General features: G+C 44.0%; 1 protein-coding gene across 1 annotated transcript in view; it reads right to left on the reverse strand.

Moving 5' to 3' along the window:
* Window positions 1-2499: 2499 nt before the first annotated feature.
* Window positions 2500-27397, reverse strand: part of KITLG (KIT ligand) — a 192631-nt gene continuing 167733 nt past the window's right edge. Inside the window, exons 7-10 of the mRNA XM_075344787.1 lie at window positions 21322-21434; window positions 17631-17704; window positions 11480-11538; window positions 2500-10432 (exon numbers count right to left, since the gene is read on the reverse strand). Of these exons, the coding sequence (XP_075200902.1) occupies window positions 11499-11538; window positions 17631-17704; window positions 21322-21434 (227 nt within the window). The 3' untranslated portion in view covers window positions 2500-10432; window positions 11480-11498. The remainder of the gene's footprint in view (window positions 10433-11479; window positions 11539-17630; window positions 17705-21321; window positions 21435-27397) is intronic.

Here is a 27397-nt window from a genome sequence, read left to right on the forward strand (position 1 = left end):
TACCTGCATAATTAATGATGGATTAATGAGTGAATAGCCCATTAAGCTAATTAAAGAACCTCTGATATAATTGTAAAATTACCTTTTTGGTCCCTTGAAAAATATTCAGCTACATATTAAATAGCTGTAATTTCTAAACCTTTACTCCAATTAGGACGTGAATAGGCCTCCCTCCCACTTTGTATAAAACAAACTGCCCCATTTTTCATCCAGAAAAGTAGAGTGAGTGAAAATTGTTATTCCATATATCATATGAATGTTGTGCGAGTTTGCAATTTTTTCTCACCTAGCAGTTGCATGACATGGATATGACATACATATGCATTGCATTTCTTTTCTCAGCAACTATTAGGCTACATTGGCAGTATCCATTGAGTTTTTGACGCTGCAGAATTTCTGCGCCATGTCCGCACCTTAGTTAGTGGGTTTTTTTTTATTTAAGTGCGTATGTGTGTGTTTTTGACACTACATTTTTATTGTGTTTTTAACCCTGTTTTTTGTATCTGTATAGTGAGTCATATCGTAAATAAAGCTGTTATATCTTTAAAGTTCCAGGTATTGATATCATTAGGTGCAGATTACATGCGTTTTTGATATATTTCCGCAGCAATAATGTACCAAAAACGCATGTGTCTTTGACCTATGGAATTTCCGCATCCAATGCAAGTCTATGGGGAAATTCCACACAGAAGACTCAGCGTACCTGCAAGATAATTTGATATGCTGCGGCTTGGAAAAACACTCTCATCGGTGAATTTACATAGCACAAAAAAGAAGCACTGTAAACATTAGATTTCTACTAATCCCATCCACTTTCCTTTTTTGAGGCAGCGAAAATGTGCACCATCAAGGCAAGTAAAAGTCATCGTGGGCACGTACTCTTGTTCTACAATAATTTACAGGACCATTACAATGTTCTATTCGACAGAACAATAATGTATCCATAAAAAATAAACAGTATACGGATAGTCCATGTGCCATCCATTTTTTCTCGCACCCGTAGACTTGCATTGGTGAGTCTTGGCCGATATACACAGCCATACACCGCATGCTGTGAGTTTTTTCCTCGCAAATGAACACTGCCTCATTGAATAAAATTGGTGAGAGTGCAGCACAATTTTTTCATCTCATTGTACTTGGCATATTTATACGCAAGTGGGAGTGAGGCCTAATGCTGAGAGTCCGCACTCTAAGCCCATATTGATTAGATAAAGCTGTATCTTGAATATGTTTTGATAAACAGCTAAAATGGCAAAACTTGTGTCACTGTCCAAATATTTCAGGACCTAACTGTACATATCATTAAAGAAGTTGGCCACTACTTTAATACTGATGGTATATTCTTAGGACAGGTCATCAATGTCTGATCACAGGGGTCCAACATCTGCCACCGCCGCTGATCAGCTGTTCCCGGTTCTGATGGAGGTAACTGGAAATGCTCAGTTTTGAACCTGCCCCATTTCCTGATAACAACCACAGCTGGGTACTGCCCATCTGCCTCCTATTCAAATCAATAGGAGGTGGATATGCAGTACTCGGCCGCAATCAGTTGATGGGACAGCTCTGGAACTAAGCATTTCTGGCCTCCTGCTGTCTCTACCAGTGCCGACAACAGCTGATTGGTGGGGATGCTGGGTGTCAGACCATGGCTGACCAGACATTGATATCTATCCTAAGGGGTACTTTGCACGCTGCGACATCGGTAACAATGTGTTACCGACGCTGCAGCGATAGTCCCCGCCCCCGTCGCAGGTACGATATCTTCTGATTGCTGCCTTAGCGAACATTATCACTACGCCAGCTTCACATGCACTCACCTGCCCTGCGACGTCGCTCTGGCCGGTGAACCGCCTCCTTACTAAGGGGGCGGGTCGTGCGGCGTCATAGCGACGTCACACGGCAGGCAGCCAATAGAAGCGGAGGGGCGGAGATGAGCGGGACGTAAACATCCCGCTCACCCCCTTCCTTCCGCATAGCCGGCCGGGACGCAGGTAGGAGATGTTCTTCGCTCCAGCAGCTTCACACACAGCGATGTGTGCTGCCTGCTGGAACGAGGAACAACATCGTACCATTGCAGCAGTGGCATTATGGAAATGTCGGACCCTACACCGATCATACGATAACGATGCTTTTGCGCTCATTAATCGTATGTAAAAGGCTTTTCACACTACGATGTCGACAGCGACGCCAGATGTGCGTCACTTTCGATTTGACCCCACCGACATCGCACCTGCAATGTCGTAGTGTGCAAAGTACCCCTAAGGATAGGCCATCAATGTTTAAGTAGTGGCCAACCTCTTAGGACTAAAAAGTCATGTCCCACACATTAGTATAAAAAGATAAAGTGGGCAAACCCTTTATTTCACTCAATGTAATAAAAAAAATATATGCAGTATATTAAAATCTCATTATCCCCCTGTAACAAAGTGAAAATGTGCAAACTTATCAGGATTATCTTTTATTTTCTTTAGCAGCTGTATTTGCGCTCTTGGCTCTACAGACGTAGATGGAGATTGTATTGGTGAATATGTCAAGAAATGCACTCAAATGTAATCTGTCAGAAGACTTCACAATACCAAATGCATAGATTACAAATCTGTAAGACTAGATAAGACTGGTGTACTTTAAAAAATGCATGTCAGAGTAGCTCTCTTGTGGGATCTGGTGACAGCTCTGCTTTAATTTGTTAGCATATTATGACATATTACAGGAATTTTATGGCAGTGCATAGAATTCTTTATTTATAACAATAAAGTATATGTATACAAAGCAATACCAAATTCAAACCAGTAAAAAATAAATCAGGACATACATAAATTTTTAAAAACAAATATATACATATCACAATATATAAAAGATTGACATTATTTTTTTTCTTTTGGCTTGCAGTCAGAATATAATTATCCAAACCATAATATCCAATGGTTCTACTGCTCATATCTGCACTGTTGCTGTAAACATTCTCATTATTTCAAGTGCCACAAAACATTCATTTATGTTACCACAAGTAATAATGGCAATGTTTTGGATATATATATTACCATCATACCACCAGTAAAAAGAAAAATGGCAACACTGTGATTATAGAGGACCATCATGCAGCCAGGAGACAATTGGCAATGCTATGGATCTGTTACAATACATTACTTTTGCTTTGCATCTCTATAATAGAAACAAAATGTAACAACACAAGATTCAGCTATCTATCTCTGCACGCTCCCTCTGCTCTCCACTAGGCCTTGATGAGCACTATGTCTTTGTGTTTATGTCAGACATCTGGTGTCTTATATTTTCTACTATAAAATTGAATAAAATATATTTTTATATAGGTGTGTTTTAGTGGTTTTCTTGTAATCATTGTCATTTAATGATACGTAAATAAGAAAAAGCCATGTTGGTTTAGTGGTCTGTTTTAATAAGTTTTATTTTTACTGTTTGACTAAAGGATCTTACCATTACTTTGGTATCCTTTAGGTGTAAACTCATAGAAAATGATACATTTAGGTAAAAGATGAATTTTAAAAATAAGAAATCAGATTTGAATATTTGCCAGAGGGGCACTGCAACTATGAGTCCCGTCACTGGCAGCCAGACTGGTTTGTCAGGTCTCCACAAGGAGAATAGTCTTCCCTGTGGTCCCCACTATAGCTTCTCATAAGCCAGATCAGATACCCATACTTTGCACTGACGAGGGGCAATCACCCCAAAACACCGTGTCTGCAAATTGTTGTTCTGATCTGGCATAAATCCTAAGTCATATGAAAAGGCTTGTTAAAGGGCCACTTTTGACTTATAGGATTGCTACTTCCAATAGGTGGTGCCAAGATTGTCTCCTTTCTCCCTGGAGAGACATATTGAAAAATAAAAAATAAAATTCTCAAAAACTTCCTCTAATCTAAACTCTTTATTTGATGGATGCCTTGACAAGAAGACTGAGTAATTGAGAGCTTAAATGTACAAACATTAAAAAAGTAAAATAAAACGTAAATTATTGTAATTCACTGATGTGCATTCAATGGAAATTGGGTTGAATTGCAACAAAAGGTAAGGGTTCAGTTGGTGGACAGGAGCACTGAACATCACTGTATACATTTTTTTAAAAACTTAATACATTTTTAAAATGAAAAAAATGTATTAAGTAATTGTATAAGAATACAAGAACATGGCCACATTTTTTCAAAATGGCTGGAATCCGACTTGTTGCGTACACATACCCACATGGTTATTTGCATGATTGACAATTAGAGATTGCATTTTGCTATATTTTTGGAGACTTAGAAAAAACACTAGCACAAGGCACCTTATATTTAGCCCTTTCTATTGGTTAGTAAAAACCATAGTAAATTCCTGGTTTCATCTATTGCAATGAAAAATGGGTACAGGTGTAAATTTTTCTACTATATATATTAGGCAGCGATTCACTTGATGAGGTGGCATGGTGAAGTGTGAGGCATCTGTTTCATCAATGGGCACCTGTTTCTTACTGAATCAGGCAAGGCACTAAGTGGCATACACTGTCACATGTGCCTCACCACTAATTTCAAATCGGTAAGATTTGTGGTGTATGGAACACCATTGCTGGTCACGGAATTCACTAAGATGTGTCACAGCTCCGCCCACATTTTAGAGCTCGTCAAAAATGGTGTGAAAACAAGAGGTGCGCAAAAATTTTTAGAATTTTTTCCCCTTGTATCCTGTCCTAAAAACATATTAATTGGGCCTTAATACTTATTTCGTGACTAGAATCACATATCAGGAATGTCGTTTTCTTTTTTTTTTTTTTTTTTAAGAAGAATGTTTAAAAGCAAAAATTGGTCAAAGAGATTATTGCATGATCCTTAGCAGCCATCTTAATATTTGTATATGTCAGTATGCATGAAACATTTCTTGCACAAATGCATCTTAATTTCTTTCCCCTTGAAGTAAATATAAACTTAGTTTCAGTACCTTTATATTAAATGTAAAAGACAAAAAAAAGATGTCTGCATAAAACTAAGTCTATAACCAACAAGGCCAATCTCTACAATAATACTGCCACATTTTGGTGTGTGTATTATAGCCTTAATACCTTAACGTCTGGGATGAACAACGCTGAGTGCAATCCTAGGGTGAGCAAAGTTTTCCCCAAGAACTACGGGCAGTTAAGATATCAAGACGGGGTCACAAGAGCGTTGATTCTCTCATGTGAGAGAATAGGGAAGATTATGCAAATTGCACTCTGATCAAACTCTGATCCAACTTTAATCAGAGAACAAAATGTCTCCATCTTCTCCATTCTGTGAGTCCTCGTGAATCTGGCTGCACTGAGATGTTATCCAAGTACAGGTCTATGTTTTGCACGCACCCATTGACTTGAATGGGTGCTCTCCATTCAATATGTGGTGTTAATCGCAGGAGGCTGCACTTTCCCATGATGAATCGCCATGGAAAAAAACAAAAAAACAAAAAAACAAAACAGCACTGCCCCATAGTATAACATAGGTCCAAATGCTATTTAATAATATATTGGATAGCACTAGTCTGATTTATATGGTGTTTTAAGCAAGTTGTTAAAGACATAATACCAATTTAGCAGAACTGAAATTTATTAAAATTAGTGTTACCTCCATTTTCTTGATTTTGGGCTAGTTATTTTAAAGTTATTGGAATAATTTCATAAATGCTTCAATTTGGACATTACTTATGGTACTAGTTTTCTATGATGCCAAACCACTTTCAATAGCAGCAATCATTTGCTAGTTTGACTTGATATTGACACATGGTAATGAAAACTCAAGTACTAAAGTCAGTGGGGTGGGGAAATACATTGTCTGAAATGTGCCAGAATTTCGGCATAAATTGCGCAAGAAGAAACCTCTTAGATGACTTATGCCATATTTATTATGTGTTTTTGAGACTTTGTTCCTAGCCCAGCTAGCGGGTAGCTTGCCAAAAAGTGTTGTGGACTAGAACTGGAAAGGCATGACCTAATATGCAACATATTGTACAAATAAAGTGGCAGTATTTTGGTGGACACTTTTGACAAGGTAAGTCAGCTAATAGGTGGAGTAAGCGTAGATCTAAATAGTTTAAAGAGGCAGCAGATTTATCGAACAATCTCAATCAGTACATTAGCTTAAGGCTGCTTTACACGGTACGACCGATTGTGCGATTTCACAATCGATCGTACCCGCCCTCGGCCTTTTTGCGTCACGGGCAAATCGCTGCCCGTGTCGCACAAAGTTAGTAACCCCCGTCACACATACTTACCTCTCGTGCGACCTCGCTGTGGGCGGCGAACGTCCACTTCCTGGAGTGGGAGGGACGTTCGGCGTCACAGCGACGTCACACGGCCGCCGGCCAATAGAAGCGGAGGGGCGGAGATGAGCGGGACGTAAACATCCCGCCCACCTCCTTCCCTCCACATAGAGCCGGCGGCGGCCACGGGAGGCAGGTGAGCTGCTCATCGTTCCCGTGGTGTCACACGGAGCGGCATGTGCTACCACGGAAACGATGGTCAACTAAATCAAACGATATTATGGAACCTAGCGAGCAGTACCCGACTCACGATTTGTGAGCGATACTGCGTCGCTAGGAGGTGTCACACAGGCCGGCATCGCCAGCGATGCCGGATGTGCGTCACAAAAACCGTGACCCCGACGATCTATCGCACGATAGATTGTCTGGTGTAAAGCAGCCTTTAGTCTTAAAATGTGCCAGATTTTTCTAAATTTTCAGTGTCGAATGGAGTTGTTAAATATGTCCCACTATGTGATAGATATTTTTTGTAATAATTGTAAAAGCACAAGTTAGGCTACTTTCACACATCCGGTTTGAGCCGTGCGGCTCAATCCGGCTGTGAAACCTATGCAACGGATGCGGTGAAAACACCGCATCCTTTGCATAAGTTTTTACATGCGGCCGGTCCGTTTTTTTCCGGTTGCGGCACGCTACTGAGCATGCGCAGTAGAAAAAAACGCATTCGGCGGCCGGATGCGTTTTTTTCCGCATTGCGCCGCATCCGGCGTCCATAGGCATGCATGGAAAAATGCGCCGCAGCGGCCGGATGCGGCACGATGTGGTTTTTTTGCCGGAGCAAAAAACGTTGCAGGCAACGTTCCATCCGGCCGCGGCATCGACTAAATCTGCCGCATGCGGCAAAAACCGGACCGAACGCAAGCCCATGCGGCACAATACGCCAGTCTATGCAAAAAAAACCCCGCAACCAGCGGCAAAAAAAACGGTTGCGGTTTTTCTGCAGAGCGCCGTATTGTGCCGCAGAGCAAAAACCGGATGTGTGAAAGTAGCCTAAGAGGTTTCTTGTTTCCATTTGGTAAAGCCACCAGGTTCCATCATGTCTAATAACTTGGAGACTGAACCAGTCAATTGTTAATCTAAAAAAATATCCTTCAAAGAGTAGTAACTAAGCTTTTGTTCTACTTTTTATATTTAGAAGGCATTTGAATTGCCTGGAGACTTTGCATGTCTGAGTCATGGGACCGCCATTGATTATAGAATAGACCTCCGAGAAGTGAGCAGTTTGGCAGATAGACAGATATCTTGTGTCCGAGTGCGCACACAGAGCAGGTTACAGGTTCATTAGAAACTGTAAACTATAAAGCCTATGCTTTCTATTGAATCCATACTCCAGTCTGTGTGTGTGCCAAAACTGCACACTTCTAGGAGGTCTAATGTATGATCATTGGGGTCTGAAAACCCAAAAACTGACCTACAAGCAATTCAAGGGCCTGCTAGGAATGAAATATCAGGAAGAGAGGTCAGCTATTCTTTAAATGTACATTATTTTCTTGTTAGACTATTTTAACCATATACATATATCACATCATCCAAAAAAAGCTCAAATTTTTATGTATGTATTAAAAAGAAAAATAAATAGCTTTATTTAGCTATGCATAGCCTTCATTGGCCAATCACTAGTAACATCCAGATAATGACAACATAATATTTTTTACCCAATACGTTTAAAAAAACTGTGCAAAAGTATGACATTTGGATGAGTGATCATCAATTTTTACTACCAATTATAATTTTTATTATGGCTACTGTAACTTTAGTGATCATCCGTGTAGTGTCACAACCTGATAGTCACTATTTTTCACCTAGTCACCAAGAAGACAAATCCCAGCTGTATGCACCAGATAGCCAGACATATTATTGAAATAATAATATGTGGTATATCCTCAGGAAATGGTTGTACAATCTAAAAAAAATGACAAATGCTTATCTCCAAAACCCTGATCATTTTCGATTAATGTCATATTTTGGAAACATAGAGATTTAACAGGAACAATGGATATTATTTCATGTCACGATTATTATATTAGGCTCATTGAAAAGTGAGCAACATATTATAACAGATTCCAACGTAGCACTACAAGCCAAAGTCATGACTCGCATATGTTCTCAAATGAAATATTAATGCTATGACATCAGATGTGTAATAAAGTATTTAAGATCTTAATTTCTACTATAGTAAATGGTTGCAATAAATAATTTAAAATTGTATATAAATACAGACCACTTTGTTATGCCATTCAATGCATAACTGAATGTATTTTTCTTTTTACACTGTCACCAGCTCCAGCATTGACTTCCCATGGTACTTGGCCGGAGAAACATTCTTTGTGGCACAAATACTGTCATCAACCCTTTGTATGACTGTGATCAGAGCTGTGCCACAATGTCCCAGTGAAATGGATTTAAATAGATTATGTCATTCATATTTGGTTATATTATTTATAATTATTTTGTTTTCTTAATTTATATCTAAAAAGGCCAGTTAAAGCCAAACAGAGTTACCGACTCAATGTAAGTGGTACATATTATAATACTTTATGTACAGAAATGCGTGTCCAATATAAAAAAATATATTCATTATGTGACTTTAAAAAGTATATATGTATACCCTGACTCTTGTACTAGGACAACTACAGTACATTATATATATATATACATACACAGTACAGACCAAAAGTTTGGACACACCTTCTCATCTCTAGAACAACTGTTAAAAGGAGACTTTGTGCAGCAGACCTTCATGGTAAAATAGCTGCCAGGAAACCACTGCTAAGGACAGGCAACAAGCAGAAAAGAGACTTGTTTGGGCTAAAGAACACAAGGAATGGACATTAGACCAGTGGAAATCTGTGCTTTGGTCTGATGAGTCCAAATTTGAGATCTTTGGCTCCAACCACGTGTCTTTGTACAAAAGGTGAACGGATGGACTCTACATGCCTGGTTCCCACCGTGAAGCATGGAGGAGGCGGTGTGATGTTGTGGGGGTGCTTTGCTGGTGATTTGCCTGTTGGGGATTTATTCAAAATTGAAGGCATACAGAATCAGCATGCCTATCACAGCATCTTGCAGCGGCGTGCTATTCCATCCGGTTTGCGTTTAGTTGGACCATCATTTATTTTTCAACAGGACAATGACCCCAAACACACCTCCAGGCTGTGTAAGGGCTATTTGACTAAGAAGGAGAGTGTTGGGGTGCTACGCCAGATGACCTGGCCTCCACAGTAACCAGACCTGAACCCAATCGAGATGGTTTGGGGTGAGCTGGACTGCAGAGTGAAGGCAAAAGGGCCAACAAGTACTAAGCATCACTGGGAACTCCTTCAAGACTGTTGGAAAACCATTTCCAGTGACTACCTCTTGAAGCTCATCAAGAGACTGCCAAGAGTGTGCAAAGTAGTAATCAAAGCAAAAGGTGGCTACTTTGAAGAACCTAGAATATAAGACATATTTTCAGTTGTTTCACACTTTTTTAAGTATTTCATTCCACATGTTTTAATTCATAGTTTTGATGCCTTCAATGTGAATCTACAATTTTCAGAGTCATGAAAATAAAGAAAACTTATTGAATGAGAATATGTGTCCAAACTTTTGGTCTGTACTGTAAATATATGAGTTGTGAAAGATTCTCCACGTGTCCTCACGTCTTCATGTTGACAAGGTGTGACAGTATTCCAGGAGTCAGGATCGTAAGGAGTGTTACATATCTTCATAAAACTATTGAATTTTCTGCTCCATCTTATCAATGGAAATGTTAAAGCAACTCCGAAAAAAGGCAAAACAGACTAAATTATCCAGTAATTGCAAAATCTGTTTGTTTGTTTTTTCATCTTGGCAGGATAACGTCTCTACCACAGAATTGTTTCCTAAGCGTTTAGTGTTTGGCATAGCTCTGGTTCTCCATTTCTCTTCTGTTACAGGTTCTCCAGAAATGATAGCTATTGTCTTAAGCAGACAGACAGGGAAAGTGTGCATGGTAAACAATCCAGTGAGGCACAAACTCTCGCAAGTGGTGTCGATTCAGGTGGCAAGGTTTCAGTTCATCTCAGAGGAGTCCAAATAAAAGTTTGTTGCATCAAAAGAATAGGAGTCTGCTTTGTTGACTGTTCCAGGTTTAAAGCTAATATGGGGCTGACACCTGTAGATGAAATAGACAGAATATTCTCAAAATAGGTAATGTTTGGTATACATGAACATCTGATGATACTACTGTTGTCCATGGGTTGTGTCTGAAAAGAGAATGAAACTACAATACCAGACACAGTTGATAAATTAGGATTTAAACTATTTATGGACAAAAAAAAATAGAAAACTATACTAAAAGGAATCTGTAAGCAGGTTTTTGCTACCTCATCTTATAGCAGCATCATGTAGGCAAAAAGACTATGAATCCAAAGATGTATCACTTAGATTACTGGCTGCAGCCATTCTGATATATTATGAGGGTTTAGATTTAGCCATGTAGTAGAGCAGAGAGAGCTGTCCCACCCACACCAGGCTCTCTGTAGAGTTTGTACATTGACAGTGAGGTTTCAATCAGAGAAGGTGGTGTGCTGGAGAGCCACCGAGTCACAGCAATGATTATCACCAAGTGATTAAGCCTTTAGTCTAAGTAAATAATGGCATGGAGCCTGATAAAAAAAAACAAAAATCAACTATGCTTCTTTTAACTGTAGAGCATGCTGGCTGCATCTTACATAGCAAAATCCGCCTGACAGATCCTGTTTAAGTCATTTTATGCAATTTTGAATGAGGTTATCCACTACTTTGATAACCACTTCTCAATCCCTATGTTTCCCCTTTGTAAAATAATAGTACTTATACTCATTTCTGGTGCTGTTTCAGTGGCAGCTGATTGGCTGGAGCGACAATGTCAAGTGAGCCCCAGGAGAGGTGGTGCCGATACTGCTTTAATGGCGTCGCCACTAGAGGTGGGTTTTTACGGTTATTATTTTACAAGGTGGAAACAGAGATGGAGAACGGCTGTTTATTCACTTTAAAAACCAGGCACAATCTAAAACATGCACCAATGCAGCTATTATTGGCAGTATAATAATTGGGCAGGTATTCATTATTGTTGCAATGTTTCAGAAGGTTTGCAAAAAATTAGCTAGAAGATGATGGTATGGTATCTCTAGCAAAACAATAAAATGCATACTTGTTCATTTTCAGATTAATTACTTACCAGATATTGCTGACGACATTTATATTACAGAGACTCCTCTTGTTGTCTGCTGTAGCATGCTAAAAGAGATAACAGGAAATATATGACATAAAAGAAAACAATCAATAGTATATAATGTGATTAATTATGAGTATAACATAATATACTGGGAGAGAGGATATTAATTCAGAATTCCCCAAAACTACATATATCATTTTAAAGGCCATGAATCTACAGCCATAGCTTCTTTATGTATTGTATTTTTGATTTTTGTGCAGATTGTATAGAGTCATTTTTTGTAAATATCCTTAAGCATGGAGAGTGGGAAAAATATCATGATCTTTCAGTCACCTGTACATATTCTATACAAATCATTATAAGTTGAGATCAGCAGATCTGACAAAATTTGAACAAACGTCTGGAAAATTTGATTTGCAGCAAAGGTATTCTCCATGAATTTATTGTCTCTTATTATGCTCTGGGCTCTCTTCAGACCCTAGAGCAGGGTTCCCCAACTCCAGTCCTCAAGGCCCACCAACAGTGCATGTTTGCAGGATTTCCTTAGCATTGCACTGCTGTTGGAACCAGCACCTGGGCAGGTAATTACATTAACACCTGTGCAATACTAAGGAAATCCCAAAAACCTGCACTGTTGGTGGGCCTTGAGGACTGGAGTTGGGGACCTCTGCCCTAGAGTATGAGAATTGCAAGATGGGAAAAAAAAACTTGTACTCAACGTCTGACTTCTGCTCAGCTCCGCCATTACTTGCTAACCACCATACAGAATTCAGAAACATCTCTTTCACAATTGTGAGCGTTATTCCTAGCCTGCTCATCTAGGCCAGGATGTCCAGCCAAGACCATGCCTGGTAAATCATTGTATGGTGTGACATCATGGACCAGTTGGACTAGTTCATAAGTCAGCATAGGGGTAATCAAATTTACAATTTGCCAAAGGCAACTAATCCCCTATACTAAAGACTATTAAAAAAAACCTTAACTTTTAATTCATATATTAAATAATAAAGCACTAATAATATTAAAAACACACAGTATGGGACTATTATTGATAATAGCACAACTTCATCCCTTATCTTATTAATCCTTAAGGATGAGACACCGTCCGTGTGTCTATAACATTCACCACAGAGTTCAGTAGCTGTAGTCCCTATACTGGCTGTTTAAAACCTAAAGCGGGCTTTACACGCTACAATATCGTTAATGAATTATCGTCGGGGTCATGTTGTTTGTGACGCACATCCGGCGTCATTAATGATATCGTAGCGTGTATCAGTTATGTGCGACCTAAAACGATCGCAAAAGTGGCAAGAATCGTTTGCCGCAGAGAGGTCGTCCTAAAACAAAAAATCGTTTACCTCTCATTAGCGATGTTGTTCCTTGTTCCTGCGGCAGCACACATCACTATGTGTGAGACCGCAGGAGCGACGAACATCTCCTTACCTGCCTCCACTGGCAATGCGGAAGGAAGGAGGTGGGCGGAATGTTACGTCCCGCTCATCTCAACCCCTCCCTTCTATTGGACGGCTGCCGTGTGGCGTCGCTGTGACGCCGCACGAATCGCCCCCTTAGAAGGGAGGCGGATCGCCGGCCAGAGAGACGTCGCAGGGCAGGTAAGTCAGTGTGATGGGTGTAAGCGAGGTTGTGCGCGACGGGCAGCGATTTGCCCATGTCGCACAACCGATGGGGCCGGGTAAAAATCACTTGCGATCTCGCTAGCGAGATCGCAGCGTGTATAGCTCGCTTAAGACTCAAGCCTCCCCAACATGTTTTACCTTTACAGGCATCATCAGGGGGAATGAGGCTGATAAACGTTTACTCATCGCCCGATACCGGAATTCATGTGACGTGATCATGTGACTTACGGTGGTTGTCATGATAGTACAGAGTCATGTGATGACTCCTGTAGCTCACATGACTCACTTAGGCTGTGTGCACACGATGCGTTTTTTACCGCGGAAACGCTGCGTTTTGAACCGCAGCGTTTCAGTGGCAAATTGCATGCGTTCAGCTTTCCCAGCAAAGTGTATGGGAAAGCTGAAAAATCAGTGCACATGCTGCGTTTCTTTCCGCAGCGTTTTGGATGCCAAAAATCGGTGCGGAAAGAAAAGCAGCATGTCACTTCTTTTGTGCGTTGTGGCTGCGTTCTCTCCCCCATTGAAATCAATGATGTGGGGTCAGAACGCAGCCACAACGCATGGACCTGCTTTTTTGTTGCGGTCCGCGGCCTTTGTCGGCACGCCAGAACGCAGGCATTTACCTGGAAGTGAGGTCAAGAGGCTTCCTGTTGACCTCACTTCCTGGCAAAGCCCCCGGTGTCGCCAAAGTGCCCGCCCCGACCCCCGACCCCCCTCCCGAAAATCCAACATGGCCGCGCGCACAGTAGCGCACCGGCCGCCCTGCTCCTATGATTTCTGTCGCATGTGCAATAACACATGCGACAGAAAACTGTTCCCCAGGCCCTGCCCGTTCACCCCCTATTCCCCCCGGTGTCATACATACCTGTCCGGTCGCAGCGCTGATCCCCCGCGGCCCCCTCCTCCTTCACAGTGCACGCTGGCCGGTCACATGAGCAGAGCAGCTGACAGCCAGCACAGTGTTTAGTGTGAGCTGTGCTGGCTGCTCGCACTCTGCAGCTGTGACCCGGGGAGAGTGGGTGCAGATTTTTGCACCCACTCTCCTCAAATGGAGGGTCTGCCCTCCTAGAAAATGGGGGATACGTTTCCTGAACGTGCCCCCATATTCTAGAAGGTCCAGAGGCGACGTGGGACATCCATATGGATTTCTGCGGACCCATTTTTTTTTATTAAATTGGAGAACAAGGGAATGATTTGGGGAGTGTTTTTTCTAATAAAACATTTTTTGTTGTCTTTTTTTGCTTTTGTTTACTGTCAATTAGTTATGTCGGGTGTCTGATAGACGCCGTGACATCACTAATTGCTGGGCTTGATGCCAGGTGACATTACACATCTGGTATCAACCCCATTTATTACCCCGTTAGCCAACGCACCAGGGCGCGGGATGAGTTGGGGCGAAGCGCCAGGATTGGCGCATCTAATGGATGCGCCACTTCTGGGGCGGCTGCGGCCTGCTATTTTTAGGCTGGGAAGAGTCCAATAACCATGGCTCTTCCCACCCTGAGAATACCAGACCCCAGCTGTCAGTTTCACCTTGGCTGGTGATCTAATTTGGGGGGACCCCACGTTATTTTTTTTTTTATTCTTTATTTAAAAATAAAAAAAAAAACATGGGGAGCCCTCCAAATTGATCACCAGCCAAGATGAAGCTGCCAGCTGTGGTTTGCAGGCTACAGCTGTCTGCTTTACCCTGACTGGCTATCAAAAATAGGGGGGACCCCACGCCATTTTTTTCATTTTTTTTTTTTTTTTTTATTGGATAAATACTAAGCTAGGCACCCTTTAGTGCCACATGAAAGGTACTAAAGGTGCCAGCTTAGAATATGCAGGCGGGGGTAGGACGTTCTATATATTTGACATCCCTTCATCCATTGACGCTTTTTAGGCTGTGTGTCCACAATCAGGGTTTGCAGCGTTATGGGCGCTGAGTGTTTTCCCTGCGTCCATAACGCTGCGTTGTGCAGTAGAAGCACAGTGGAAGGATTTTTGGAGATCCCATGCCCACTGTGCTTCTTTTCTCCGCAGCATAAACTGACCGGTAGCGTGGCTTCCCGAGCCTCAGCATGTCAATTTATGCTGCGGAGACGAGAGTGTTCTCTGCAGGTAGCATAGAGCTCCACAGCAGCCTGAACCCAAATCGTGGGCATGGGCAGCTGCAGGAAGGCTGGCACTGTGTACTAGACGCCGTGTCGCTGGATCATGGCCACATAGCCTTAGGCCCCTTTCACACGTCAGTGATTCTGGGACGTTTGTGCTTTATTTTAAACGTACCAGGATCACTGACATACGCAGACCCATTATAATGAATGGGTCTGCTCACACGTCAGTGATTTTTCACTGCACGTGTCTCCATGCGGCGTACCCGCGTGTGCGTGATTGCCGCACGGAGACATGTCCATTTTTTTCTGGCATCACTGATGTCCCACGGACCACGCAGTGGTGTGATCCGTGAAACACGTGCCAGAAAAAAACGTGCTTTTAAAATAAAAAACATTTTAACTCACCCGGCTCCAGCGATGTCCTCTGCAGCCCGTCCTCCCTGTTCCTTCTGTGCCGGCTCATTATTGTCGCGCATATTCATGATGCACGACACAGCCGACCCGGAAGCAGCTGCTGCGGGGGTCAGCGCCGGCCGGATGCTGCACCGCGGGAGCGATCAGCACCATGGAGAGCGGGAGCGGGTGCAGGTGAGTTAATCTCTAAGTGCAATCACGGGCCACGGAGAACGGAGCCCGGATTGCACTTAGACAACCCACGTGTGCCGTGATTCACGGCACACGGAGGGACATGTGCGTGTTTTACACGCCAGTGAAAAACGTCAGTGTTTTTCACTGACATGTGAAGCGGGCCTAAAAGTGAGAATATTGTTGCTACAGCAACATTTTGGGTGAAGTAGCTGTGGATTCAAAATGCTTAATATACTCCTGAATAAAATCCTTGATGGGTGCAGATTCCAAAATGGGGTCACTTGTGGGGGTTTTCTGACGTATAGGTACCTAAGGGGCTTGGTGCGCGAAGTTTATTTCAACTTTTCCAAAATTCAAATGGTGCTCCTTCCATTCCAAGCCCTCCCATTTATCCAAACAGAATGTGGAGAAGGAAATGACATCACAGGTTTTTTTTTCCAAAGGTCTGTGTTCAACCAACTTTATTATCACTGACAAGTCTTAAAAAACGCACCTAAAAAAACGCATGAAAAACGCATGAAAAACGCATGAAAAACGCATGAAAAACGCATGCGTTTTCGATGCGTTGTTTCTCAAAAAGCATTGTTTACAATTCTCCCCTCTGCCAGAGGGTGCGTTTTTTTCCGCGCGGAAAAAAAAGCAACGTGTGCACATACCCTTACTGTTTCACCCGGCCGAGTGCTGTATGAGACAGGAAATGAGCATATCTGCTGATCACAGCTGTGTAGCTGTGATCAGCAGATGTGGAAGAGCGACCAGACAACTGATCCATATAGCCCCCAAGGGGATCTAGTAAAATAAAAAAAGTTAACTAAAAAGTTTTAAAAAAATTAAAAATAAATAAAAAACCCTAAAAGTTCAAATCACTCCCTTTTCGCACCATTGAAAATGAATGGGTTAAAAAAATAAAAAATATACACACATTTGGTATCACTGCGTTCAGAAATGCCCGATCTATGAAAATATAAAATCAATTGATGTGATCAGTAAACTGTGTAGCAGCAAAAAAAATTCCAAATGCCAAAATTGGTCGCCACAAATTTTGCGCTAAATGCAATAACAGGCGATCAAAACGTAGCATCTGCGCAAAAGTGGTACTGTTAAAAACGTCAGCCTGAGACACAAAGAATAAAACATCACTGAGCCATTGATCCCAAAAATTGAGAACACTAGGGTCACGGAATATGGCGTTAAAACGTATGCTACTTTTTTCGGACAAACGTCTGATTTCTTTTTAACCCCATAGATAAAAGTAAACCTATTCATGTTTGGTGTCTATGAACTCGCACTATCCTGAGGCATCACACTGGTACATCAGTTTCACCATATAGTGAACACAGTGAATAAAATATCTCAAAAACAATAGTGCTATCTCACTTTTTTTGCAATTTTTTCGCATTTGGAATTTTTTTGCCATTTTCCAGTACACTATATGGTAAAACTCATGGTTTCATTTAAAAGTGCAGCTCGTTCCGCCCTCACATGACCATATTGACTGAAAATCTAAAAAAGTTACGTCTCTCGGAAGAAGAATGGCGAAAGAAAAAGGGGTTAATATCAGAAATCAAAAATTTGTATTCTCAAAAATGCAGATTTTTTTTCATATATTCGAATAGAATTCAGATCTACTTGAATACATTTGCATATCTTTAATTCTATGTATGCAATGCAGACAAAATTATTGTGTGCCCATGCCAGCTTCAAATTACACATAATATTTCCCCCCTCATATCATATGTGTTTAACCAAGAATAGACTAGAATATGTCAAAGACAAAATAATACATGAAGTAAGCAATCTTTCCAATTTAGAAAGGAATAAAAAACATACTTTTCATTAGCCTCTCTTTGATCAGTGGAGACATCAGGGATTTCGGTTGTTGTGTGACCTCTTCTGTGCTTTACCTTAATAATGTAAGAGAAATACATTCATAGGTTAAATAAATGAAAAACTTAAAATGTCAATTTTCGAATAGAATTTGAAACGATTTAAAAATTTTGTAAAAAATTATATGTGAGGCACCAAGATAAAGGTTTGACATTCTCTTTTGGTTACTATAGTGGGTTTTAGAGTGGGATTAAGGGGTCCTAGCTGAGGCTGGTCTCATTTCTTTTTCTGAATAGCCGTGTGAATTTATTCTTGGAGCTTGGACTCTGCCAGAACTCAGATGGCAGATGTTGGGGGGGGGAATTCTCATTTTTTTTCGTCTGGAAAGGAAGCTTCTAAAAATTGTTGCCTGCTGTTCCCAATGAAATACATATACAACTGTGTTGAGTATGTTTGTTTTTTGGGGAAATTGGTGAAGGCAGTTCCTCGTCAATGAGCCGACAGCTGAGACTGGTAGCTAATGACAGAATCATCTGCAGCGGTTTAACTTCTGAAAAACTAAAGGATCAGGAACTTGAATTCTGACCCTTATCTTCTTTGAAATCACCTGTCGTTTGGAGAGCTGACAGTTTTTAGCTCCGTCCACTGAAATCAGTGGATTCCACTGACATTTATCTAATGTGTATGGGGGCTGTAAGTGTTTTTGACAAGCCTAAGGGTGGCGTCACACGCTACAATATATCGGGCAATATGTCGTCAGGGTCACGGATTCCGTGATGCACATCCGGCATCGTTAGAGATCTCGTAGCGTGTGACAGCTATGAACGACTGTGAACGAGCAAAAATACTCACCTTATCGTTGCTCGTTGACACGTTGTTCATTTTCATAAAGTCGTTCCTCCTTCTGCACGCCAGTTGTTCGTCGTTCCCGAGGAAACACATAATCGCTCCGTGTGACACCCCGGGAACGATGAACACAGCTTATCTGCATCCCGCCGGCAATGCAGAAGGAAGGAGGTGGGCGGGATGTTATGTCCCGCTCATCTCCGCCCCTCCGCTTCTATTGGGCGGCCGCTGTGTGACGTTGCTGTGACGTCGAACGTTCCTCCCCCTTCAGGAAGAGGATGTTCGCCACCCACAGCGACGTCGTTAGGGAGGTAAGTACGTGTCAGAGGGGTTTAACGACTTTGTATGACACGGGCAATGAATTGCCCGTGACGCACAAACGACGGGGGCGGGTGTGATCGCTCATGTCATCGCACGATAAATCGGTGCGTGTGACGCCGCCCTTAGGCGGGCTTTGCACGTTGCGACATCGCAAGCCGATGCTGCGATGTCGCACGCGATAGTCCCCGCCCCCGTCGCAGGTACAATATCTTGTGAAAGCTGGCGTAGCGAAAATTATCGCTACGCCGGCTTCACATGCACTCACCTGCCCTGCGACCGTCGCTCTGGCCGGTGACCCACCTCCTTATTAAGGTCACACGGCAGGCGGCCAATAGGAGCGGAGGGGCAGAGATGAGCAGGATGTAAACATCCTGCCCACCTCCTTTCAAAACATCCTGCCCACCTCCTTTCTTCCGCATAACCTACGGAAGCCGCGGTGACGCCGGTAGGAGATGTTCCTCGCTCCTGCGACTTCACACACAGCGATGTGTGCTGCCGCAGGAGCGAGGAACAACATCGGACCATCGCGTCAGCGTAATTATGGATTACGCCGACGCTGCACCGATGATACGATTACGACGCTTTAGCGCTCGTTAATCGTATAATCTAGGCTTTACACACTGCGATGTCGCATGCGATGCCGGATGTGCGTCACTTTCAATTTGACCCCACCGACATCGCACCTGCGATGTCGTAGTGTGCAAAGCCCGCCTTAGTCTTTAGTTGCAATTCACTATCAGAACAAATTTATTTTCAATTACTGGTTTTCCTCCGAAATATACATTCCATTTTTTTTAATTTTACTTTTTTTAAAAAAAAGATCAAACAGAATTATAAATTTAAAAAGGATGACTAATTTAATAGAGAATATACAGTGCTGGCCAAAAGTATTGGCACCCCTACAATTCTGTCAGATAATACTCAGTTTATTCTTGAAAATGATTGCAATCACAAATTCTTTGGTATTATTAACTTCATTTAATTTGTCTTCAATGAAAAAAAAAAAAAAATTGTCAGAAAGCCAAATTGGATATAAATCTACACCAAACATAAAAAAGGGGGTGAACAAAAGTATTGGCACTGTTTGAAAAATCATGTGATTCTTCTCTAATTTGTGTAATTAACAGCACCTGTAACTTACCTGTGGCACCTAACAGGTGTTGGCAATAACTAAATCACACTTGCAGTCAGTTGACATGGATTAAAGTTGACTCAACCTCTGTCCTGTGTCCTTGTGTCTACCATATTGAGCATGGAGAAAAGAAAGAAGACCAAAGAACTGTCTGAGGACTTGAGAATCCAAATTGTGAGGAAGCATGAGCAATCTCAAGGCTACAAGTCCATCTCCAAAGACCTGAAAGTTCCTGTGTCTACGGTGCGCAGTGACATCAAGAAGTTTAAAGCCCATGGCACTGTGGCTAACCTCCCTAGATGTGGAAGGAAAAGAAAAATTGCCGAGAGATTTCAACGCAAGATTGTGCGGATGGTGGATAAAGAACCTTGACTAACATCCAAACAAGTTCAAGCTGCCCTGCAGTCCGAAGGTACAACAGTGTCAACCTGTACTGTCCGTCGGCGTCTGAATGAAAAGGGACTGTATGGTAAAATACCCAGGAAGACCCCACTTCTTACCCCGAGACATAAAAAAGCCAGGCTGGAGTTTGCCAAAACTTACCTGAGAAAGCCTAAAACGTTTAGGAAGAATGTTCTCTGGTCAGATGAGACAAAAGTAGAGCTTTTTGGGAAAAGCCATCAACAGAGTTTCCAGGAAAAAAAAGAGGCATTCAAAGAAAAGAACATTGTCCCTACAGTCAAACATGGCGGAGGTTCCCTGATATTTTGGGGTTGCTTTGCTGCCTCTGGCACTGGACTGCTTGACCGTGTGCATGGCATTATGAAGTCTGAAGACTACCAACAAATTTTGCAGCATAATGTAGGGCCCAGTATGAGAAAGCTGGGTCTCCCTCAGAGGTCATGGGTCTTCCAGCAGGACAAGGACCCAAAACACACTTCAAAAAGCACTAGAAAATGGTTTGAGAGAAAGCACTGGAGACTACTAAAGTGGCCAGCAATGAGTCCAGCCCTGAATCCCATAGAACACCTGTGGAGAGATCTCAAAATGGCAGTTTGGAGCAGGCACCCTTCAAATCTCAGGGACTTGGAGCAGTTTGCCAAAGAAGAATGGTCTAAAATTCCAGCAGAGCATTGTAAGAAACTCATTGATGGTTACCGGAAGCAGTTGTTCGCAGTTATTTTGGTTAACGGTTGTGCAACTAAGTGCTAGGCTAAGGATGCCAATACTTTTGTCTGGCCCATTTTTGGAGTTTTGTGTGAAATGATCAATGATTTGATTTTTGTTTCATTATCTTTTGTGTTTTTTCATTGCAAGCAAAATAAATGAAGATAATAATACCAAAGAATTTGTGATTGCAATCATTTTCAAGAAGAAACTGAGTATTATCTGACAGAATTGCACGGGTGCCAATACTTTTGGCCAGCACTGTAGGTGTGGCATACTATAACATACCTTCCAACATAATACACCAAAGGCAAATCCAACGACTAGTGACATCAGTGCTATTGAGGCTATGCTTGGCCATTGTAACGACAGTCTGCTGATGTCACTTGGCACTGTGTACCCTGTAAACAAAAAAACCCAAAAGTTTTCATATCCAATTCAAAGATGTAATCAAAAACACCAGAATTTTATTAAAAAAAAAAAAAGAAAAATGTCTGAAGATAAAATGAATTTCTTTTAGAGAATTCAACCTACCACTTTTATTTGCTTTTTTAAGTAAATTAATGTAGTTGAATTCCAAAACGTTAGGCTCTAGAAACATTTACTGTGTAATATATTATACTTGGCATGTGAATATTTTCACAAATGGACGTGATGTTTAGTTATGCTGATAATCATATTCACAGATACAACTCAGCAACACAGAAAATATACCTAGGCTCTCTTGTTCTAATGAATCTTGATTTTATCTAACATTATTAAATAATTTTACAAATTCTATTTTATGTGTCTTCTTCATCTCCTCTCTGGTTATCAGCTAGAAAATGTCATAATAAAACATGAAAAATGGTAGACATTTTAGAACTTGTGTAACTCAGCAATCTGCTTGTTTACTGAAGAAATAAAACAGATTTCCAGACTTCTAATGCTGAAAATATTATAGAAAATAAACTCCGGATTAGGTTTTGACTGGAAAAATCTAATTATTAAATCTTAATAATAAATAATGCTGTGAGTTTTCTTGGCTATTTGGGCATAACTTGGAAAAGGCCACCGTGGTAGATGAATATTAAAAAGTATCACACTAAAAATGGTGACGATCCAATAAATAGCACCCTACTGAATGAGATCATACATCACTAAATGATTCATTAAGCCCTTCAAAGTCCATGAAGATTTTGTTAAAAAGGTTTCAAAGTCCACCATATAATCCGCTGTTTATGAGACAGTCACACAGGGGACTTTGGGATGCTAGTTCTTTGAATTAAAAAAGGGTCCCAACAGTTGGACCTCAAATGATTGAAAATGTAATATATATCCTAAAGTCAGTTAACTCTGAACCTTTGCTCAAAACACCTCCACTTTTAACAAGAGAAGATCCACTGAAACTCTCCAAGGTCCAGGTTGATAATAAGATGAGCGAGCCTGTGCAAGTTCGGGTTCTTCAGGTTCAGCCAAACTTTAGTTAGAAGTTCAGTTTGGGACCCGGACTTAACATGAACTTGATCCCGGACGCGAACTCCATACAAGTCAAGACTAGAATAACGAGTATAATGGAACTCAATGATTGGGCAGTTCAGCTCTGTGCCAACTTACAGCCAGCCAATATACAGTGCATTTATGAGGGAAGAAGGGCATTTTTTTTTTTAGACACACCATGCGAAAATGTTGTTTTCATTCCCAGTGAGAGGCATTCAGAGACTACAAGCGTCTCTCACTCGGCTGAATACGAGTGTACCCGAGCAACCCAATGCCCAATCAAGTTGTTAGCAAATGAACAGCACCTGAACTTGGACACAGATTTTTTTGCTAAAATAAAGTCATGTTTGAGTCCGAGACCCAGACATCTGGTGTTCGGCATGAACCCCGAACTTTACAGTTTGGATTCACTCATCCCTTCACAACTAGAGATACAAAATACAAACTTTACAAAAAAAAAAAGTTTGGGTTCGGAGTTCGAGTGCTTTACATATGCAAACCACTCGTACGAGCATCACTGTGCTCGAGTACGCTCGGTCCTCAGCCCAGTGCGAACCCTTGCAGTGTTTGAACTAGGCGTAACAACAGCGTGGTCAGATGTAGTGTGCATCTGATTGGCTACATTCAGATGAGCCCCAAAGCTGAGTGACAGCTGTCTCACTGCGACCAATCACAGCCGCCGGTGAGCGGTTCTATATCGTGCAGTAAAATAAATAAATTTAAAAACAAATGATGTGCGGTCCCTTCCCAATTGATACCCAGCCAAAATAAAGCCACACAGCTAGGGGCTGGTATTCTCAGACTGGGGAAGCCTATCGTTTTTAGACAGCCCCCAGCCCAAAAATATCAGCCAGCAGCCACCCGGAATTGCCGCATCAATTACATGCAACAGTCCCAGGACCTTACCTGGCTCTTCCCTATTGCCCTGTTGCGGTGGCAATCGGGGTAGTAAGGAGTTAATGACAGCCCATAGCTGCCACTAAGTCCTAGGTTAATCATGGCAGGCGTCTATGAGACACCCCCATGATTAACCTGTAAGTGAAAGTAAAACACATACACCCAAAAAAATCCTTTATTTGGAATAAAAGACAAAAAAAAATCCTCTTTCACCACTTTATTAATCCCCAAACACCCCTCCAGGTTCAGCGCAATCCACACGAGGTCCCACGACGCTTTCAGCTCTGCTACATCGGAAGCTGACAGCGAGCGGCCATAGAGCAGGACCTCTAGCTGTGAGCTCCACGAAGCAAATGAAGTGAGTCACGTCATTTGCAGTGACATCACTCAGGATACCCGTGGCCACAGGTGGAGTCCTCCACCTGTGACAGGAAGTCGCCCGAGTGACTGAAGTGAGCCACATGATCAGTGGTGCCCTCACTCAGATGATTTGCGGTAACAGGTATGTCCTTCACCTGTGACCGCAAATGTGAACTCGGGTGAAGCTCTGGCGTCACTGCTGCGGACCCCGCACTACTGCCTGTGTCCTGGCACTGACCTTAGAGGTTCATCTGAGTTCACGACAGCACACAGAGATAGAGCAGCACGATGACAATGAATCGGGTGAAGTCCATCCGAGTTCATTCTCATCGCGCGGCTCTGTCTCTGTCTCCTGTCAGTCATGCTCTACGGTGCTGCTATGACAGAACAGGGATGTAGCAGAGCTGAATTGCCATGGGACCGTGTGTCGCCCTGGGCAAGCCAGGGGACACAGATCACACACCACCACACCCCACATCCCAGGTAGGCACATCTAAGCTGAACCAAAAATCCTTGTTGCCTTCCTCCAGAGACTGATGATTCACACCAGGGGGTGGGCCAGGCGGTGGGCTCCGCCCACCGAGGAGATCACAGTTCTGGAGGCGGGAGAAACCAGGCAGTTGAGCTCAGGAGTTGAGTCAGGGAGGAGGAAGTGGAAGGAGTGGAGGAGTAGCCCAGGCAGGGCTAAAGTAAAGAGCGAAGTAAAAGTGAAGGAAAGGAAAGTAGTAAAGGAGGAAAGCAAGAGTGGTGACAGAGAGAGAAAAGCCTGAAGAGTCCAGCTAAGTGCAGGGCAGGTCAGCAAGGTCAGCAACGGCGGTGACTGTCTGGAGGGGGACCGTTTGGAAGTTCCTGGAAGGACCCCGTAGGCTGTGTGCCCGGTGGTCTGGAGCAGTGTTCCGAAGGACAGTCAGCACCAGGGCAGGGGCCTCTCGGACCCCGGCAAGGCTTGGAGTCGCCGTAAATTGCCGAATCCGTCAGTGAAGGGGACGTAGATCCCCCAACAACCAAGACCCGAGTGAAGGCAACAGCTCAACCTGTACAACAGAGACACCGCCACCGCCAAGGCACCAGTTTCTGAGGGCCAGCGCCTGCAGGCAAAGAGTAGAGCTCCCCCGGCCCAGCTTGAAGCCGGGGAGCGGGTTACCGGTGGGGACCCATCGCAACCAATTAGTACACAAGGTGCAAGGAAGAGGGACATCACCGTCACCTACCGGGAGAGCAGGTGCAGCCGTCTGTGGGACCGTCCAACTAGCCGTTTGGTTTACCGTACAAACTGTGTCCACGTCTCAGGCTGAGTGAGTACCACAGTGCCGCAAGGCACAGCGCTGCCCCCGCGTCCCTGCGCCCACCAGGCCCTGCACCTCCCAAGCCATCACCGGGCCCCGGGATCACCAACCCCTACCCACGGAGGGGCAACACAACACCTGGCTGCTCCGCATCACCATCCCCGGGATCCCCGTATTGAGCAGCGGTGGTGAAATCACCACAACCGTGGGTGGCGTCACGGACTATAAACAATCCCCACACCCAACAAACCCCTTTCAGTCACGGGCGAGGAGTGCCGCTCGAGAGACCCCCGGGATCCGGCCTACAGCTCGAGCCACCACTGAGCAGCGGCCGCCAGACCCGAGCAGAAGGGGTGAGCGCGGTGTGCTGACACCCTCCTCCCCGCCCGCGACAACTTGGCGTCACAAACAGGATCTTACCGCTCTGCCGTCTGGTAGAGGTGCGCCTTGTTACCGCCGGAGGTATCCGGCAGAAAAATTTCAGAAGTCGCCATCTTGGGCGCGAAAAGTTCCCGCTCGAGCGTCTTCTCGAGCAGTAGAGGCGCGAAGGCCAAAACCCCGCCCCGAGAGAGGAGGGGCCGGAAAGAGCTAAGGGGGACGGAAACAAGATGTCTGCGCCCGACGGAGCCGCTGGAGGAGCGGTGGTCGCAGCCGCAGCGGCACCCGCGGATGGGAATGGATCTGCCCAGGTCCCGGCCGTACCGGCGGGAGGTGCCGTGGCCCCCACGCTCGCTCAGGTCATGCCGTTCTCCTTGCCCTATGCGCCCGGAGCTGCCTGGCTACCGCAGTATGACGGGAAACCGGATGCCCTACAGGCCTTCCGGAAAAAGGTTAACCCGTTGCTAGAGCTGTACCCCGTGCAGCGATAGTGCTAGGCCAGTTAACCGGTGCGGCGGAGCAGGAAGCGGAGACCTGGGCCGAGGGGGACCGGCTCTCTGTAGCCACCATCTTTGAGAAGCGACAGACTGCCTTTGAGACCCGGACTGAAGCTGAGCTGAGGATGCAGTTTTACCAGTGCCGGCAACGAGCTGGGGATAGCATTCGGGACTATGCTCTACGTCTGCAGACCGCCCTCCGCACGCTGAAGCGGGTGAACCCTATTAATGAGGCGGATAGCAACAAGATGTTAGTGGAGCAATTTGCGCAGGGGATGAGGTCCCCTGAGGATCGTAAACAACTCCGGCTGTGGGCCCTGGAACACCCTGATGTGGACTTTGCTGTGTTAAAGGAGCGGGCCATTAAAGCACTACAGCCTCCAGCAACCGAAGTTCTGGAACCCGCCCCGTGGCCCGTCGAGACAGCTCCCGTTATGGCGGCCTCAGCCAAATCTACCTCTCCAACACCTGCAGCCCCGAGCAGCACAGTGGAAGAACTGGCAGCCCAGGTCCGTCGCATGGACGGAGACCTTGCCAAAATTCTGGCTGCACTACAACCTCTGACCAGACCTCAGCCTCCGGCGCAGATACAGCTTGCTGACAGTCCCGAGGACGTTCCCTGGATGCAGCGGAGAAGTGCCGACAACCCGCGGAGCAGACCCCCAATCTGCTACAAGTGCCGTAAGCCGGGTCATTACTACCGACAGTGCCCGTTAAACGAGCAACCCCTGGGGCCCCGGGCCAATCCTCAGGAGTAGAACATCGTGGCCCCCCGGACTGGCGGGACCGATATATCGGGGCCCGCCCTATCATCCCCGTGGCTGTGGACGGCATACCAGTGATGGCTCTCTTGGACACTGGATCACAGGTAACTACCATACCGTACACGTTGTACCAGCGGTATTGGGCCGTAGACGAACTGGCGCCCCCAGACAATAGTATAACATTGATTGCCGCTAATGGACTCCCATTGACCCAGGTGGGGTATAAACAAGTGGCTATGACAGTGGGGCAAGCCGAACTGCAACACCAGGGTATGATTGTGATCATGAATGAGCCCAGTGATCATAACCCGAAAATAGTGCTGGGAACCAATGTGATGGAGCACTGCATGGCTGATGTGTTAACCCTATTACAACAGCTAGCCGCCACAGCAGCAGGGAGCCGGCAGAGGGCTGTGCAGCGTGAGATCCGAGCCCTGATGTACCGCCAGCATGTAAGCTCAACAGGAGGGGAGATTGGTGGAGTGAGAGTGATGGATGTTGCTCCATTGACTGTGCCCCCTAGGAGTGAGATGATGATCTGGTGTAGGGCAGCAGTAGGGCCTCAGGGGCGTGATTACCCTGCGATGATGGAGCCCATGCCTTCCGAGCACTGGCCCACTGTAATGGCCGCCCGAGGGGTGGTGGATGTGAAGAAAGGGAGAGTGCCTGTGAGAGTGCTGAACTGTGGAGAGGAAGAAGTCAG

Source organism: Anomaloglossus baeobatrachus, chromosome 4, assembly GCF_048569485.1.
Source record: "Anomaloglossus baeobatrachus isolate aAnoBae1 chromosome 4, aAnoBae1.hap1, whole genome shotgun sequence".
NCBI classification, from domain to species: Eukaryota; Metazoa; Chordata; class Amphibia; order Anura; family Aromobatidae; genus Anomaloglossus; species Anomaloglossus baeobatrachus.